The sequence below is a fragment of the Oncorhynchus keta genome, chromosome 32, assembly GCF_023373465.1.
Source record: "Oncorhynchus keta strain PuntledgeMale-10-30-2019 chromosome 32, Oket_V2, whole genome shotgun sequence".
Classification (NCBI taxonomy): Eukaryota; Metazoa; Chordata; class Actinopteri; order Salmoniformes; family Salmonidae; genus Oncorhynchus; species Oncorhynchus keta.
The window spans coordinates 356308-375352 of record NC_068452.1 but is presented as its reverse complement, the minus strand read 5'-3'; the positions used below and the strand labels follow the sequence as shown (position 1 = coordinate 375352).

General features: G+C 42.5%; 1 protein-coding gene across 1 annotated transcript in view; it reads right to left on the bottom strand.

Annotated features, from left to right (window-relative positions):
• The window catches only part of LOC118364691 (glutamate receptor ionotropic, NMDA 2B-like), a 126193-nt gene that overhangs the window by 7053 nt on the left and 100095 nt on the right, over positions 1-19045 (bottom strand). The window contains exons 7-10 of the mRNA XM_052490154.1: positions 8266-8380; positions 7689-7897; positions 1606-1774; positions 151-304 (exon numbers count right to left, since the gene is read on the bottom strand). Coding sequence (XP_052346114.1) covers positions 151-304; positions 1606-1774; positions 7689-7897; positions 8266-8380 — 647 coding nt within the window. The remainder of the gene's footprint in view (positions 1-150; positions 305-1605; positions 1775-7688; positions 7898-8265; positions 8381-19045) is intronic.

The following is a 19045-nucleotide window of genomic DNA, read 5'->3' as shown; positions in this document are numbered from 1 at the left end:
TTACATTAATAATTTAATTGGGTAACAATTAAACATAGTTAACTAATTAGATAAATCACAGTCTTCAGAATAATGTTAAAGTCAAGTCACGACATATGGATGTGAAGCATCTCCATCAACACCAGGTGCCAGTGGTACTCTGATTCTCACCAAGGAAGGCGGAGGGGGAGACAGTGCCGTTGCTACGGGAGACCAGGACACTGATCCCCGTCTCGATGAAGGGCACGGAGAAGTCAATGACCTCGGACCTCTCCGCGTTGATGGTGAGCGACCCCACGGCCATGTGGGCCTTCTTCTGCTCCACCTGAGTCAATGAGAGAGACAGGGTCAACGGGAGGTCATTTTGGATCTGATACAAAACAGGACAGAGAGAAACGGCGAAGGACCAGGAAACTGGGTTACTACTTTATACTACAACTGTAAACTACTGTATATCAATGAGAGGTCACCTTTTCCCTTCACATACACTGTCATTTTAGATCTGATACGAAACATGACTGTGAAAAATAATGAAGGAGAAGGAAACTGGGTTACTACACTGTATAGTGAATCACTACTACAACTGGAAAAAGCTCTGTTCTTGCCACAAACCTTTCCCTCCTCTGCTCTCTCCCCTATATCCTAATCCCTCCCTCCACTCACTCTCTCCCGTCCCTCCTCTGAGTCTCTACAGGTATATTTAGCTGTTAATACCTGAGGCCTTGGGCAGTGTATAAAAGTGGGCCACAACAGGCTGTGTTAACAGGGTGAACACATAGCAGAGTGAGTATGAATTCTTCCCTCCTCTCTCCCTCCTCCTCCTGATGTTTTTCATTAGTTTGTGGCCATTTCTCTCCCTCGTTTATCTTTGGCTCCCTCCTTCTCTCCTATCTAAATGAAATCATTAGCCGCGTACTTGGATGATGAGAACAGGCATGCCTGTGCATTTGCATAAGCCGGGTGTTCCTACGTTGACACGTCTCCCTGTCGTTTTACTACAGAATCCAGTCAAAGGTTTTATAATGCCAGAGGAATCCATTCCTCAGCATCTCTGTCCCTGATATACAAACACAACATTGATCAGTTGTCAGGCAAGGCTACACGTTTCTTCGTTCCACCCGCGGTCGTTTAACTTGGACATCCTTTCATAGAGGATGCAGTACAGTGCTGTATCTAACACGTGCTATGTGATTTAATATGGGAATTAATGCCGGCGAGGTAGGGGCTTTCCCTGAGGCTCTTCCCACTGCTAACTCTCCCTCTCTGAGTCTGATGAAGAGCCTCCTCTCCTCTTCTCTCCCAGACTTGAAATGAGCGGATCAAAGCCCCCCGCAGGCTAGGATATAAAGGCAGTCAAATCAGACCTGCTGGGTTCAAATAGTATTCATCTTTTGTTAAATTACTTTGTGCTGCACTCAATCGAGCTTGTCTGGCACGATAGAAGCAATAGAATAGTCCCACACGTGCAAACCCCGCCCTCCTAGTACTTCAGGCAGGCTCAATCAATCAAACAGTCAAAGTATTTGAACACATTTCAAATACTAATTGAACCCAGATCTGGAAATAAGGAGATAAGAGTCAGAACGCCAAAAGAGAGTCAGTGAGAAAGAACGGACAAACTCCCACCTCCCCGATCATTCCATTCCAGGTGCCGTTGATCTTCTTGCCGTGCTTTCCGTTGGTGACCAGGTAGAGGTCATAGGTGAACTTGACCTGCTTGGCGATCTTCTTCAGGATGTCGATGCAGAAACCTTTACAGCAGCGCTTGGTGTACTGGCCAGGTACTGTCTGGTTCCTGAGAGAGAGATTTAAAAAAATGTATTTTCCCTTTTGTACTTGAACTATTTACACATAGTTACAACACTGCATATAGACATAATATGACATTTGAAATGTCTTCATTCTTTTTGAACTTTTGTGAGTGTAATGTGTACTGTTATTGTTTTTATTGTTTATTTCACTTTTGTTTATTATCTATTTCAGTTGCTTTGGAAATGTAAACATATGTTTCCCACAATAAAGACCCTTAAATTGAAAATTGAAATTGAAACAGAAGGAAGAGGATAAGAGAGAGAGGGAGGGAGAGGGAGAATGACAGAGAAAGAGAGGTAGAGCAAGACAGAGAGAGAGAGAGGGAGGGAGAGGGAGAATGACAGAGAAAGAGAGGTAGAGTGAGACAGAGAGCGAGAGGGAGGGAGAGGGAGAATGACAGAGAAAGAGAGGTAGAGTGAGACAGAGAGAGAGAGGGAGGGAGAGGGAGAATGACAGAGAAAGAGAGGTAGAGTGAGACAGAGAGAGAGAGGGAGGGAGAGGGAGAACGACAGAGAAAGAGAGGTAGAGTGAGAAAGAGAGAGAGAGGGAGGGAGAGGGAGAATGACAGAGAAAGAGAGGTAGAGTGAGACAGAGAGAGAGAGGGAGGGAGAGGGAGAACGACAGAGAAAGAGCGGTAGAGTGAGACAGAGAGAGAGAGGGAGGTAGAGGGATAACGACAGAGAAAGAGAGGTAGAGTGAGACAGAGAGAGAGAGGGAGGTAGAGGGATAACGACAGAGAAAGAGAGATAGAGTGAGACAGAGAGAGAAAAAGGAGGATAAGAGAGAGAGGGAGGAAGGGAGAGGGAGAACGACAGAGAAAGAGAGATAGAGTGAGACAAAGAGAGAGAAATAGAAGGATAAGAGTGAGAGGAAGAAAAATAGAAAGAGAGGAAAGATAAGAAAGGGAAAGAGAGAGAAAAATTATAATGGGGCACAGGAAGAAATCAATGACCAGGTGGGTCAAAGGGCAAAAATAATTGGGGCCAATCAAAGAGAGGTAGAAGAGAGGGGGGACAGGTACATGATGATCAGAAGAGAGGGGGACAGGTACAGGATGATCAGAACAGAGGGGGGACAGGTACAGGATGATGAGAAGAGAGGGAGGACAAGTACATGATGATCAGAAGAGAGGGGGACAGGTACAGAATGTTCAGAAGAGAGGGGGACAGGTACAGGATGACGAGAAGAGAGGGGGACAGGTACAGGATGACAGAAGAGAGGGGGACAGGTACAGGATGACCAGAAGAGAGGGGGACAGGTACAGGATGATCAGAAGAGAGGGGGACAGTTATAGGATGGTCAGAAGAGAGGGGGACAGGTACAGGATGGTCAGAAGAGAGGGGGACAAGTACAGGATGGTCAGAAGAGAGGGGGACAGGTACAGGATGATCAGAAGACGGGGAGACAGGTACAGGATGGTCAGAAGAGAGGGGGACAGGTACAGGATGGTCAGAAGAGAGGGGGACAGGTACAGGATGGTCAGAAGAGGGGGGGACAGGTACAGGATGATCAGAAGACGGGGGGACAGGTACAGGATGATCAGAAGACGGGGGGATCAGACAGGTACAGGATGTTCAGAAGACGGGGGGACAGGTACAGGATGGTCAGAAGACGGGGGGACAGGTACAGGATGATCAGAAGACGGGGGGACAGGTACAGGATGGTCAGATGGTCAGAAGAGGGGGACAGGTACAGGATGTTCAGAAGAGATGGAAGGGGGGGACAGGTACAGGATTATCAGAAGACGGGGGACAGGTACAGGATTATCAGAAGACGGGGGGACAGGTACAGGATGGTCAGAAGAGAGGGGACAGGTACAGGATGGTCAGAAGAGAGGGGGACAGGTACAGGATGGTCAGAAGACGGGGGACAGGTACAGGATGGTCAGAAGACAGGGGGACAGGTACAGGATGGTCAGAAGACGGGGGGACAGGTACAGGATGATCAGAAGACGGGGGACAGGTACAGGATGATCAGAAGACGGGGGGACAGGTACAGGATGATCAGAAGACAGGGGGACAGGTACAGGATGGTCAGAAGACGGGGGGACAGGTACAGGATTATCAGAAGACGGGGGGACAGGTACAGGATGGTCAGAAGAGAGGGGGACAGGTACAGGATGGTCAGAAGACGGGGGGGACAGGTACAGGATGGTCAGAAGAGGGGGGACAGGTACAGGATGTTCAGAAGAGGGGGGACAGGTACAGGATGATCAGAAGACGGGGGGACAGGTACAGGATGGTCAGAAGAGAGGGGGACAGGTACAGGATGTTCAGAAGACAGGTACAGGATGGTCAGAAGACAGGTACAGGATGATCAGAAGGTACAGGATGGTCAGAAGACGGGGGACAGGTACAGGATGATCAGAAGACGGGGGGGACAGGTACAGGATGGTCAGAAGACGGGGGGACAGGTACAGGATGGTCAGAAGACGGGGGGACAGGTACAGGATGGTCAGAAGACGGGGGGACAGGTACAGGATGATCAGAAGAGAGGGGGAGAAACAATAAATTAACAGTGATGGTGAAGTTGACAGGAGAGGTGAGAAGAGGATGAAATGTCAATAATAAAAGGAGGAAAGGGCAAGGAATGAGAGGCAGGAGCTCCAGGGAATTTAGATAGGCCAGCAGAGAGAGAGAAATGGAGTGAAAGAAAAGGACAGAGAGAAAAGGAGAGAGAGAAAAAGGAGGGCAATGAGGGGAATCCATTATGGGAGGGCAAGGTGAAGTGGAGAAACTGAAGAAGGGTAAGTGTAGTGAAGCGTGAACAAAATGTGGACGAGAAAAGTAAAATAGTCCAGATATAGAAAGAGGGAGGGAAGGGGTTTATCAGAAGATAAATAGATTGAGAGAGGATGAGAGGATGAAATGGAGAGATAGATGAAATTACCAAAACACATTAGAGGGAAAGAAGTATAACATGATAGAAAAGTATGGGCATGGAAATGGGAGGGGGACAGAGAGATATGGACAGCAGAGAAAAATAAATACAAGACAGACAGGACATACAGTACAAAGCTTCCAGCATGTTATATATAGAGTAAACATAACAAAGGTTATCGTACCCTTAATTCCTTCATTAAGGTATACCCTTAATATCATTTCAGCTATCTGAATTATGTGAATAAAAACAATAAATTACAGAAGCTGATTAAGTTGAGTCACAGGTATTGTGATGCTTAAGGGCTTATTAACCTAATGTAGCAGGCATAAAATAAACACCTGAGCGGGGTCGATGGATGACCGGAAGCATCAGGTTCAGGCTTTGCCTCTTTTCTGCTTTTCCCCTAAAACCGGATGATTCCATTTTATAGATGCCATGAAGGTACTAAACATTTTCTCCCCTAAAAGTAGAATTTGAGCTCTGTTTTTCATCCAGATATTGGTCTGTTTTTAATAGAGATATTGGTCTGTTTTTAATAGAGATATTGGTCTGTTTTTAATAGAGATATTGCTCTGTTTTTATTAGAGATATTGGTCTGTTTTTATTAGAGATATTGGACTGTTTTAATAGAGATTTTGGTCTGTTTTTAATAGGGATATTGGTATTTTTTTAAAGAGACATTGGTCTGTTTTAATAGAGATATTTCTCTGTTTTTAATAGAGATATTGCTCTGTTTTTAATAGAAATATTGCTCTGTTTTAATAGAGATATTGGTCTGTTTTAATAGAGATATTGGTCTGTTTTTAATAGAGATATTGGTCTGTTTTTAATAGAGATATTGGTCTGTTTTAATAGATTTTGGTCTGTTTTAATAGAGATATTGCTCTCTTTTTATTAGAGATGTGGCTCAGTTTTTAATAGAGATATTGGTCTGTTTTTATTAGAGATATTGGTCTGTTTTTATTAGAGATATTGCTTTGTTTTTAATAGAGATATTAGATTATTTTAATAGAGATATTGCTGTTTTAATAGAGATATTGCTCTGTTTATATTAGAGATATTGCTCTGTTTTTATTAGAGATATTGGACTGTTTTAATAGAGATTTTGGTCTGTTTTTAATATGGATATTGGTATTTTTTTAAAGAGATATTGGTCTGTTTTAATAGAGATATTGCTCTGTTTTTAATAGAGATATTGCTCTGTTTTTAATAGAGATATTGCTCTGTTTTAATAGAGATATTGGTCTGTTTTAATAGAGATATTGGTCTGTTTTTAATAGAGATATTGGTCTGTTTTAATAGATTTTGGCCTGTTTTAATAGGGATATTGGTATTTCTTCAAAGGGATATTGGTCTGTTTTAATAGAGATATTGCTCTCTGTAACGGCGTTCTTCGTTTGTCGAATGAGAGTCGGACCGAAATGCAGCGTGGTGGTTACTCATGTCTTTAATAAATGAATCGCGATACATGAAATACAAAACAACAAACGGAACGTGAAAACCTAATTACAGCCTATCTGGTGAACACTACACAGAGACAGGAACAATCACCCACGAAATACACAGTGAAACCCCGGCTACCTAAATATGGTTCCCAATCAGAGACAACGAGAATCACCTGACTCTGATTGAGAACCGCCTCAGGCAGCCAACCTAAGCTACACCCCTACTCAGCCGCAATCCCAATGCCTACAAAACCCCAATACGAAACACAACATATAAACCCATGTCACACCCTGGCCTGACCGAATATATAACGAAACACAAAACACTATGACCAAGGCGTGACACTCTTTTTATTAGAGATGTGGCTCAGTTTTTAATAGAGATATTGGTCTGTTTTATTAAGAGATATTGCTCTGTTTTTAATAGAGATATTGCTCTGTTTTTAATAGAGATATTGCTCTGTTTTTATTAGAGACATTGCTCTGTTTTTATTAGAGATATTGCTCTGTTTCAATTGAGATATTGGTCCGTTTTAATAGAGATATTGGTCTGTTTTATCAGAGATATGGCTCTGTTTTTAATGGAGATATTGCTCTGTTTTTAATAGAGATATTGCTCTGTTTTTATTAGAGACATTGCTCTGTTTTTATTAGAGATATTGCTCTGTTTCAATCGAGATATTGGTCCGTTTTAATAGAGATATTGGTCTGTTTTATCAGAGATATGGCTCTGTTTTTAATAGAGATATTGGTCTGTTTTTATTAGAGATATGGCTCTGTTTTTAATAGAGACATTGCTCTGTTTTTAATAGAGATATTGGTCTGTTTTAATAGAGATAATGGTCTGTTTTTAATAGAGATATTGGTCTGTTTTTATTAGAGATATGGCTCTGTTTTTAATAGAGACATTGCTCTGTTTTTAATAGAGATATTGGTCTGTTTTAATAGAGATAATGGTCTGTTTTTAATAGAGATATTGGTCTGTTTTTGATTGAGATATGGGTCTGTTTTAATAGATGTTTTGGTCTGTTTTTAATAGAGATATTTGTCTTTTTTTAAAGATATTTTGGTCTGTTTTAATAGAGATATTGGTCTGTTTTAATAGAGATATTGATCTGTTTTAATTGAGATATTGGTCTGTTTTAATTGAGATATTGGTCTACTGTTCTCATAGGATTTTGAGCTACAGGTATGACACCCTAAACATTGACGTCTATATTCAATAGTGATCACAGGAGGCTGCTGAGGGGATGACGGCTCATACTAATGCCTGGAATGAAGTGAATGGAAACCATGTTTTTGATGTGTTTGAAACCATTGCATTGATTCCGTTCCAGCCATGACTATGATCCTGTTCTCCCCAATTAAGGTGCCACCGGCCACCTGTGATAGTGATATAGGTCTATAGGTCTATAGTTTTCACAGTATTTTGAGTTGTTTCATGAAGGAGGTAATGGTATAAACGGCTGTAGTTGAATTTGGCATCAGCACTCAAGATATGATCAATAGGAGAGAGGGAATACTGTATAGGGTTGTGTATTTGGTTAAGGTGGATCCTAGTTGTCTTACAGTATTTTAAGCTGTTTCCTGCACGGCACGGTGTTCCTCATGCAGGTGCCACTGAGGGGGTCCACGTCCTCCACGATGACAAAGGGAGCCTCTTCCAGCGTCACGATGGACAGGTGGTCGTCCTCCCGGGCCTCCCCATCGGAGAACAGCTCGAACCTGGGCCACACGTGGTACTTCATGGACAGGGAGCTGTTCTCCCACTTACCCACCTGGGGAGAGAGGGGAGGGAAGAGAGAGAGGAGGGACGAATGATTGGGTGGTGTGCATAATCATAAATAATCAGCGACAAATAAAACACAAATAAAGAGAGAGAAAGAGAGAGGAGGAAGAGAAAGAGAAAGAAGAAAGAGAAAGAAAGAGAAAGAGAGGAGGAAGAGAGAGAAATAAACAGAGCGAGAGAAAGAGAAAGAGAAAGAAAGAGAAAAGAGAATGAGAAAGAAAGAGAGAGAGGGAGAGAGGAAGAAAAAGATAGAGAGAAATCAAAGAAAGAAACCAGAGAAAGGGAGGGAATGAGAGAGAGAGAGAGAGAGAGAGAGAGACATAGAAAGAGAAGGAGAGGAAGACGAGAGATACTCACCTTGTCCCAGCGCCTCTGCTTGTCTAGCAGGGTGATGACCAGTTTGGGATGCATCTGGTATCCATCCTCACTGAACGACAGGTTACGTCCCTCGAACGTCACGTTCATCAGATACCTGCGAGGAAACAATGTTACTATAGTTATTACACCATTACAACACGGGTTAAAGAATGTTTTTGTTTGAGTCAATGACTTGACTGGCTGCTATAAGAGTAACTGGATGTAAAGTGTTGCCCACTAAACACTCTAATATACTGTATGACACACTCTGGTTTCACACTACACTAACATTCATACATTTGACTAAAATCAGAAGGTGCTCTTATACAGGGGCGACTTACAATAACACGGATCGCCTTTGACATTTTAAGTAGAAACTGTGCGTCATTATTGAATTTTAAAAGGCTGTTCTATTAAATGAAGTGCCCTTTTAATATAGACCACAAGGAGAAATCAATAAACGGAAGATTGAGCGTTTTGACACGTCCCTCCGTGCCCCGCCTGTGACTTTTTAACACGCTCTGTCATTAGGAAGCCCTCGTTACTTTGTTGCTTTGACAAAGTATTTTCTTAACATTAGTATTTATCTCACGTGATCAGTGATTCATTTACGTCGGGGCCTTTACGCATTGTTGAAACTATTGATTCATTTACGTCGGGGCCTTTACGCATTGCTGAAACTATTGATTCATTTACGTCGGGGCCTTTACGCATTGCTGAAACTATTGATTCATTTACGTCGGGACCTTTACGCATTGCTGAAACTATTGATTCATTTACGTCGGGGCCTTTACGCATTGCTGAAACTATTGATTCATTTACGTCTGGGCCTTTACGCATTGTTGAAACTATTGATTCATTTACGTCGGGGCCTTTACGCATTGTTGAAACTATTGATTCATTTACATCGGGGCCTTTAAACTATTGATTCATTTACGGGGCCTTTACGCATTGTTGAAACTATTGATTAATTTACGTCGGGGCCTTTACGATTATTGTTGAAACTATTGATTCATTTACGTCGGGGCCTTTACGCATTGTTGAAACTATTGATTCATTTACGTCGGGGCCTTTACGCATTGCTGAAACTATTGATTCATTTACGTCGGGGCCTTTACGCATTGCTGAAACTATTGATTCATTTACGTCGGGGCCTTTACGCATTGTTGAAACTATTGATTCATTTACGTCGGGGCCTTTACGCATTGCTGAAACTATTGATTAATTTACGTCGGGGCCTTTACGCATTGCTGAAACTATTGATTCATTTACGTCGGGACCTTTACGCATTGCTGAAACTATTGATTCATTTACGTCGGGGCCTTTACGCATTGTTGAAACTATTGATTCATTTACGTCGGGGCCTTTACGCATTGCTGAAACTATTGATTAATTTACGTCGGGGCCTTTACGCATTGCTGAAACTATTGATTAATTTATGTCGGGTCCTTTACGCATTGCTGAAACTATTGATTCATTTACGTCGGGGCCTTTACGCATTGTTGAAACTATTGATTAATTTACGTCGGGGCCTTTACGCATTGTTGAAACTATTGATTAATTTACGTCGGGGCCTTTACGCATTGTTGAAACTATTGATTCATTTACGTCGGGGCCTTTACGCATTGTTGAAACTATTGATTCATTTACGTCGGGGCCTTTACGCATTGTTGAAACTATTGATTCACTTACGTCGGGGCCTTTACGCATTGTTGAAACTATTGATTCATTTACGTCGGGACCTTTACGCATTGTTGAAACTATTGATTCACTTACGTCGGGGCCTTTACGCATTGTTGAAACTATTGATTCATTTACGTCGGGGCCTTTACGCATTGCTGAAACTATTGATTCATTTACGTCGGGGCCTTTACGCATTGTTGAAACTATTGATTCATTTACGTCGGGGCCTTTACGCATTGCTGAAACTATTGATTAATTTACGTCGGGACCTTTACGCATTGTTGAAACTATTGATTCATTTACGTCGGGGCCTTTACGCATTGTTGAAACTATTGATTCATTTACGTCGGGACCTTTACGCATTGCTGAAACTATTGATTAATTTACGTCGGGGCCTTTACGCATTGCTGAAACTATTGATTCATTTACGTCGGGGCCTTTACGCATTGCTGAAACTATTGATTCATTTACGTCGGGGCCTTTACGCATTGTTGAAACTATTGATTCATTTACGTCGGGGCCTTTACGCATTGTTGAAACTATTGATTCATTTACGTCGGGGCCTTTACGCATTGCTGAAACTATTGATTCATTTACGTCGGGGCCTTTACGCATTGCTGAAACTATTGATTCATTTACGTCGGGGCCTTTACGCATTGCTGAAACTATTGATTCATTTACGTCGGGGCCTTTACGCATTGTTGAAACTATTGATTCATTTACGTCGGGGCCTTTACGCATTGTTGAAACTATTGATTCATTTACGTCGGGGCCTTTACGCATTGTTGAAACTATTGATTCATTTACGTCGGGGCCTTTACGCATTGTTGAAACTATTGATTCATTTACGTCGGGGCCTTTACGCATTGTTGAAACTATTGATTCATTTACGTCGGGGCCTTTACGCATTGTTGAAACTATTGATTCATTTACGTCGGGGCCTTTACGCATTGCTGAAACTATTGATTCATTTACGTCGGGGCCTTTACGCATTGTTGAAACTATTGATTCATTTACGTCGGGGCCTTTACGCATTGTTGAAACTATTGATTCATTTACGTCGGGGCCTTTACGCATTGCTGAAACTATTGATTCATTTACGTCGGGGCCTTTACGCATTGCTGAAACTTGATTCATTTACTATTGATTAATTTACATCGGGGCCTTTACGCATTGTTGAAACTATTGATTCATTTACGTCGGGGCCTTTACGCATTGTTGAAACTATTGATTCATTTACGTCGGGGCCTTTACGCATTGTTGAAACTATTGATTCATTTACGTCGGGGCCTTTACGCATTGCTGAAACTTTACGATTAATTTACGTCATTTACGTCGGGCCTTTACGCATTGTTGAAACTATTGATTCATTTACGTCGGGGCCTTTACGCATTGTTGAAACTATTGATTCATTTACGTCGGGGCCTTTACGCATTGCTGAAACTATTGATTCATTTACGTCGGGGCCTTTACGCATTGCTGAAACTATTGATTCATTTACATCGGGGCCTTTACGCATTGTTGAAACTATTGATTCATTTACGTCGGTAAACCTTTACGCATTGTTGAAACTATTGATTCATTTACGTTGAAACTATTGGGGCCTTTACGCATTGCTGAAACTTGATTCATTTACGTCGGGGCCTTTACGCATTGTTGAAACTATTGATTCATTTACGTCGGGGCCTTTACGCATTGTTGAAACTATTGATTCATTTACGTCGGGGCCTTTACGCATTGCTGAAACTATTGATTCATTTACGTCGGGGCCTTTACGCATTGCTGAAACTATTGATTCATTTACGTCGGGACCTTTACGCATTGCTGAAACTATTGATTCATTTACGTCGGGGCCTTTACGCATTGTTGAAACTATTGATTCATTTACGTCGGGCCTTTACGCATTGTTGAAACTTGATTCATTTACGTCGGGGCCTTTACGCATTGTTGAAACTATTGATTCATTTACGTCGGGGCCTTTACGCATTGGGGAAACCTTTACGCATTGTTGAAACTATTGATTCATTTACGTCGGGGCCTTTACGCATTGTTGAAACTTGATTCATTTACGTCGGGGCCTTTACGCATTGTTGAAACTATTGATTCATTTACGTCGGGGCCTTTACGCATTGTTGAAACTATTGATTCATTTACGTCGGGGTCTTTACGCATTGTTGAAACTATTGATTCATTTACGTCGGGGCCTTTACGCATTGTTGAAACTATTGATTCATTTACGTCGGGGCCTTTACGCATTGCTGAAACTATTGCTTTGTGAAAAACTAAATTCTAAAGAAACAGGAATCATCTAATAGTCAAATCATATAATGAAAGCAAGTGAGCTGGTTCTACACTTTTTGAGAATTTTCTGCCGTTTTTGTGTTGGAAAACTGAGCGGGTTGAGCATTAACCTGTCAACCCTGTTACCCATAGATAAACAGGCTAGAAATGTTTGAACCCTTTCTATTATTTTGTGAAGCTTGCATTCAGTTGCCACTCCCTGATGCACAGAACAAGCTTCCATTCCCCCTGTCACAAGGGGATTTATGACTGATTTTGATGAAATCGTCAACCCTGTTATGGTCTTCTTTTATATATGTGCCTCTTTATGTTAAAATTATGTGAAATCAAACGTTTTTGGGGGACTAAGTTAAACTTATCAAAAGGCAATGAATTGGTGGAATGACCCAACTGCACATTTTCGGTTCTAAATCAACTGCAAACCTTAATGTACACAGTGGAAATGATAACATGGTTGCAGAAACACACACAAATGCACAGAAGACATGAAGGTATTGAATTTGAGAACCTGAGTTATTGTATGTTAATGTTCTTAATGTTGCTTGGTCAGTTTTTTTCACCTGCATTTAACGAGGCAAGTCAGTTAAGAACAAGTTAAGCTACCGTAGCACAGCTGATCCACTTTGAGAGTCTGTAACACTCACTTCTGAGAGAGAGAGAGAGAGAGAGAGAGAGAGAGAGAGAGAGAGAGAGAAAGAGAGAGGAATAGAGCGAAAGAGAGAGTAGAAAGAGTAGAGAGAAAGAGGGAAAGAGAGAGTAGAGAGGGAGAGAGGGAGCGAGAGAGAGTAAGAGTAGAGAGTGGTGAAGGAGAGAGGAGAGAAAGAAGAGAGAGAGAAAGAGCGAGAGAGAGAATAGAAAGAGAGAGAGAGCGCGAGGAGAGAGAGAAAGAGGAGAGTAGGGAGTTGTAAGAGAGGAGAGAGAATAGAAAGACAGTAGAGAGAAAGAGGGAGAGAGAGAGGAGAGAGAGGGAGGGAGAGAGAGTAGAGAGTAAGAGGGAGGGAGAGAGTAGAGAGTAAGAGGGAGAGAGAGAGAGAGAGAGAGAGAGAGAGAGTAGAGAGTATAGAGTAAGAGGGAGAGAGAGAGTAGAGTAGAGAGTAAGACAGAGGGAGAGAGAGTAGAGAGTAGAGAGTAAGAGGGAGAGCGAGAGTAGAGAGAGAGAGTCATAATGTATAAAGTGCTTGTGTGAATATGTATCAGCATGTACTGTGTGTGTCGACAAGTGCATGCCACTGCCAGATAAACTCAAATCATTCTCCCCCACCCGTGACCTGCCACCCTCGCTTCCTCTCTCTCGCTCTCTCTCTGCTCGCTCTCCTTTCTGGGGTGTTGGTTGCCACGGCTGCGGCCGCCGTCTCCATGGCAACTCTCTGCCTGCCTCCGAAACAATTCTAATCCAGGAAATAAATAAATACTGGTCTATAAATGAGACAGAGAGAGAGGGAGGGCAGCAACGTGCGGAGTTAAATGTGTGCTTAATGAGATTCCTGAGACGGCTAACTGGCAGTAACAGAGAGGGAGGGCACCAGATCATTTCAACAATGAGGGGAAAGAACAATGGACAGATGGTGATGAAGATGACAAAGCGAGATCTGTCTGTCCTACTACACCTTGTCACTAAGCAGTATGTATTTGACTGAATCTAACACGCCTTCGAAGCGCTGTACGCATCCAATACAGAGGTCCCTGAAAATGTCTGCCACGTAACGTGTAGTACTGTACTACTGTAAAGCGCATGCAACACGGGATTAGCAGTAGGTGCCTAACATTACAATTTGAATTAGGAAACCAAAAAAATGCAACGCCACCCAAAGGAACACCCACTTGTTGCCACCCATGTTAACCAAGCTGACCATGTTCAAGTGCAGGTGTGTGTGGAGTGTGGCGCTCTACTGAACTGTGCTGACTGAGACGTGTGTCAGTCACCGTGGGTGATATGTATGATTGTTAATAAAAACCCCAACAGAGGAAGACTCCCCGTCATATGTAATGTGTTGCCATGGCACCCAACAACCACAGCGATTTTCAAGCAATCTCCTGCGTTGCCATGAGAACAGTCATCTCACCCGAGAGAGTGGGGGATGACAGAGAAAGAGAGATAAGAGAGAGAGACAGAAAGAGAGACAGAAAGAGAGAACGAAAGAGTGAGATAGGGGGCATCTTTAAAAACATTTTTTACCCAGTCTACCACCCAATCTGTACATAGTCTATCGGTAAATAGCCCACCCAATTTTACCTACCTCATCCCCTTACTGTTTCTATTTATTTACTTTTCTGCTCTTTTGCACACCAATATCTCTACCTGTACATGACCATCTGATCATTTATCACTCCAGTGTTAATCTGCAAAATGTTAATTATTCGCCTACCTCCTCATGCCTTTTGCACACAATGTATATAGACTCTCTTTTTTTTCTACTGTGTTATTGACTTGTTAATTATTTACTCCATGTGTAACTCTGTGTTGTCTGTTCACACTGCTATGCTTTATCTTGGCCAGGTCGCAGTTGCAAATGAGAACTTGTTCTCAACTAGCCTACCTGGTTAAATAAAGGTTAAATAAAAATCCGTTACAGAGGCACAATTGAGAGCATCCTGTCGGGCTGTATCACCGCCTGGTACGGCAACTGAACCGCCCACAACCGCAAGGCTCCCCAGAGGGTGGTGCGATCTGCACAACGCATCACCGAGGGCAAACTACCTGCCCTCCAGGACACCTACAGCACCCGATGTCACAGGAAGGCCAAAAAGATCATCAAGGACAACAACCCCCCGAGTCACTGCTTGTTCACCCCGCTATCATCCAGAAGGCGAGGTCAGTACAGGTGCATCAAAGCTGGGACAGAAAGAATCTGTTTTTGAGCCAATCTCAAGGCCATCAGACTGTTAAACAGCCATAACTAACACACAGAGGCTGCTGCCTATATACAGACTTGAAATCATTGGCCACAAATAAATGGATCACTGGTCACTTTAACAATGCCACTTGAATAATGTTTACATATCTTGCATCACTCATCTCATATGTATATACTGTATTTTATACCATCTATTGCATCTTTCCTATGCCGCTCTGTCATTGCTCATCCATATGTTTCTATGTATATATTCTTATCTCATTCCTTTACTTAGCTTTGTGTGTATAAGGTAGTGGTTGTGGAGTTGTTAGATTACTTGTTAGATATTACTGCACTGTCGGAACTAGAAGCACAAGCATTTCACTACAGTCGCAATAACATCTGCTAACCATGTGTACGTGATCAATAACATCTGCTAACCATGTGTACGTGATCAATAACATCTGCTAACCATGTGTACGTGACCAATAACATCTGCTAACCATGTGTACGTGATCAATAACATCTGCTAACCATGTGTACGTGATCAATAACATCTGCTAACCATGTGTACGTGATCAATAACATCTGCTAACCATGTGTACGTGATCAATAACATCTGCTAACCATGTGTACGTGATCAATAACATCTGCTAACCATGTGTACGTGACCAATAACATCTGCTAACCATGTGTACGTGATCAATAACATCTGCTAACCATGTGTACGTGATCAATAACATCTGCTAACCATGTGTACGTGATCAATAACATCTGCTAACCATGTGTACGTGATCAATAACATCTGCTAACCATGTGTACGTGATCAATAACATCTGCTAACCATGTGTACGTGACCAATAACATCTGCTAACCATGTGTACCTGACCAATAACATCTGCTAACCATGTGTACGTGATCAATAACATCTGCTAACCATGTGTACGTGATCAATAACATCTGCTAACCATGTGTACGTGATCAATAACATCTGCTAACCATGTGTACGTGATCAATAACATCTGCTAACCATGTGTACGTGATCAATAACATCTGCTAACCATGTGTACGTGATCAATAACATCTGCTAACCATGTGTACGTGATCAATAACATCTGCTAACCATGTGTACGTGATCAATAACATCTGCTAACCATGTGTACGTGACCGATCAAATTGGATTTGATTTTGATTTGAACTCCTCTCTTTCTGTCTCTCACTTCTTTCGACAGACTCACTTACGAGAAGCAGAGTAGATACACTTGAGTCTATATCAATGGTTCCATCCAGCCCTACATTAAATGGAGAGATAAATATATTAATGCAAGCTGGGAATATAACTGTACCAGGCAGTGCCATTTGTCATTTTGTAGCCGTGCAGTATTGATGTAGCTTTTATGCGTCATGTGATGTGTCCCCATGTCTGGATTCCCCCAAGACTAAGACAAATAAAAACACAATTGACTGGAGCCAACAAAACCTAATGCTTTATCATTGACATACAGTACACAGCCGCTAGCATTATGCCTCTCGCTTACCAACTGTTCAACTAAAATATCAACTAAAAAATACTGAGAGAGACAGAGAGAGAGAGAGAGAGAGAGAGAGAGAGAGAGAGAGAGAGAGAGAGAGAGAGAGAGAGAGAGAGAGAGAGAGAGAGAGAGAGAGACAGAGACAGAGACAGAGAGAGAGACAGAGAGAGAGAGAGAGACAGAGAGAGAGAGAGAGAGAGAGACAGAGACAGAGACAGAGACAGAGAGAGACAGAGACAGAGACAGAGACAGAGACAGAGAGAGAGAGAGAGAGAGAGAGAGAGAGAGAGAGAGAGAGAGAGAGAGAGAGAGAGACAGAGAGAGAGAGAGAGAGAGAGAGAGAGAGAGAGAGAGAGAGAGAGAGAGAGAGAGAGAGAGAGAGAGAGAGAGAGAGAGAGAGAGAGAGAGAGAGAGAGAGAGAGAGAGAGAGAGAGAGAGAGAGAGAGAGAGAGAGAGAGAGAGAGAGACAGAGAGAGAGAGGTAAAAGTTATACTGCGACTAAGGAAATAAACACGTAGGATTTTCTAGCCTATACAGTAACTCAGACAGACTGACAATATCTGATCAGTATCACACTCTGAAAGCGTCTCCGTGAAGCAGCCAAAACGTGTCTGCTTTAAAGTGAGCCCACAACTTGTTCACACGATCCGGTGGTGTGGAGAGCCGCGCTGTGAAAGTATCCATCCCAAATAGTACAATCTTCCCTACATAGTGCACTACTTTTGACCAGGGCCCATAGGCCTCTGGTCTAAAGTAGTGCACTATATAGAGAACAGAGTACCATTTGGGACGCAGCCAAAGGATTGACGGACAGTGGATTTGGAGGAAGACTCTCTTGCCTACCAAACGGCATCCTATTCCCTACATACAGTAGTGCACTACATTTGACCAGGGCTCTGGTCAGATGTCAAATGAATAGGGTGCCATTTGGGACACTTTGTGACACTTCAGGTTGTATGGGGAGACACGACTCTCTCATGTTTTACAGGTTGGTACCTTCCTATCAAGGGGATAGTAATAATGTAGCTTCAGCTGGGTCGTAGTCAGAAGTAGGGCACACAGTAGAGAAACGTTTTGCAACAGAACACAAACGTTTTCTTTATAGGAAATGTTTAAGTAGTACCTCCCCGTTTCACTCCATTTTCTTCCTATTGAACACAACCCATAGTACCTGAAGCTATTTGTGAGGCTTCAAGGAACTGGCCAAGGTACTGAAAGACTCCACGCGGCTATTTGTCAACATGTCAACTTGAATGATGAACAACAGCACACAGTGTGTTGACATGCAGCGTTATCAAGATGCGTCCCCTACTCAAGTATTAGATATTGTGAACAATGACGTATTCTAAATGCATTGCCTCACACAAACAGCATATTGTCAACATGCCAAGGTTATGGATCTGTGTGCATTGATCCGACAGACTGAGCATTTCAATAATTAAGGGACTGTATGGACTACTGATTGGTTGTTCCAATGGATCATGGTATATGAATGAGTCAATAATAAGAGAGACAGAGAGATATTAATTCATGGTTATATATGAATATTACTTTGTGTCTATATAGTAGATATGGACTAATTGTTTGGAGAAGGAGAGAGAGCAGAAAGGGAGAGAGAGAGAAGATGTGAGAGACCGAGACAGAGACAGAGAGAGAAACAGAGAGAGAGAGAGATTAATTCATATTTATATATTAATATGTCACATCTATATAGTAAATATGGACTAATTATTTGGAGAAGGAGAGAGAGGGTGGAAAGGGGGGAGAGAGAGAAACAGAGAGAGGTTATGTGTGAGACACAGAGAAAGAAAGAGCAACCGAGAGGTTATGAGAGAGACAGCGAGAGAGAGAGAGCGACAGAGAGAGAGAAAGGGCAAAACAGAGTGACAGAGAGAGAGAGAGAGAAAGGGCAAAACAGAGTGACAGAGAGAGAGAGAGAGAGAGAGAGAAAGGGCAAAACAGAGTGACAGAGAGAGAGAGAGAAAAGGGCAAAACAGAGTGACAGAGAGAGAGAGAGAAAAGGGCAAAACAGAGTGACAGAGAGAGAGAGAGAGAGAGAGAGAGAGAGAGAGAGAGAGAGAGAGAGAGAGAGAAAGAGAGTGACAGAGAGAGAGAGAGAGAGAAAGGGCAAAACAGAGTGACAGAGAGAGAGAAGGGCAAAACAGAGACAGAGAAGAGAAAGGGCAAAACAGAGTGACAGAGAGAGAGAGAGAAAGGGCAAAACAGAGTGACAGAGAGAGAGAGAGAAGAGGGCAAAACAGAGAGAGAGAGAGAGAAAAATGGACAGAAAACAGAGTGACAGAGTGAGAGAGAGAAAGGGCAAAACAGAGTGACAGAGAGAGAGAGAAAGGGCAAAACAGAGTGACAGAGAGAGAGAGAAGAGGGCAAAACAGAGTGACAGAGAGAGAGAGAGAAAAGAAAGGGCAAAAC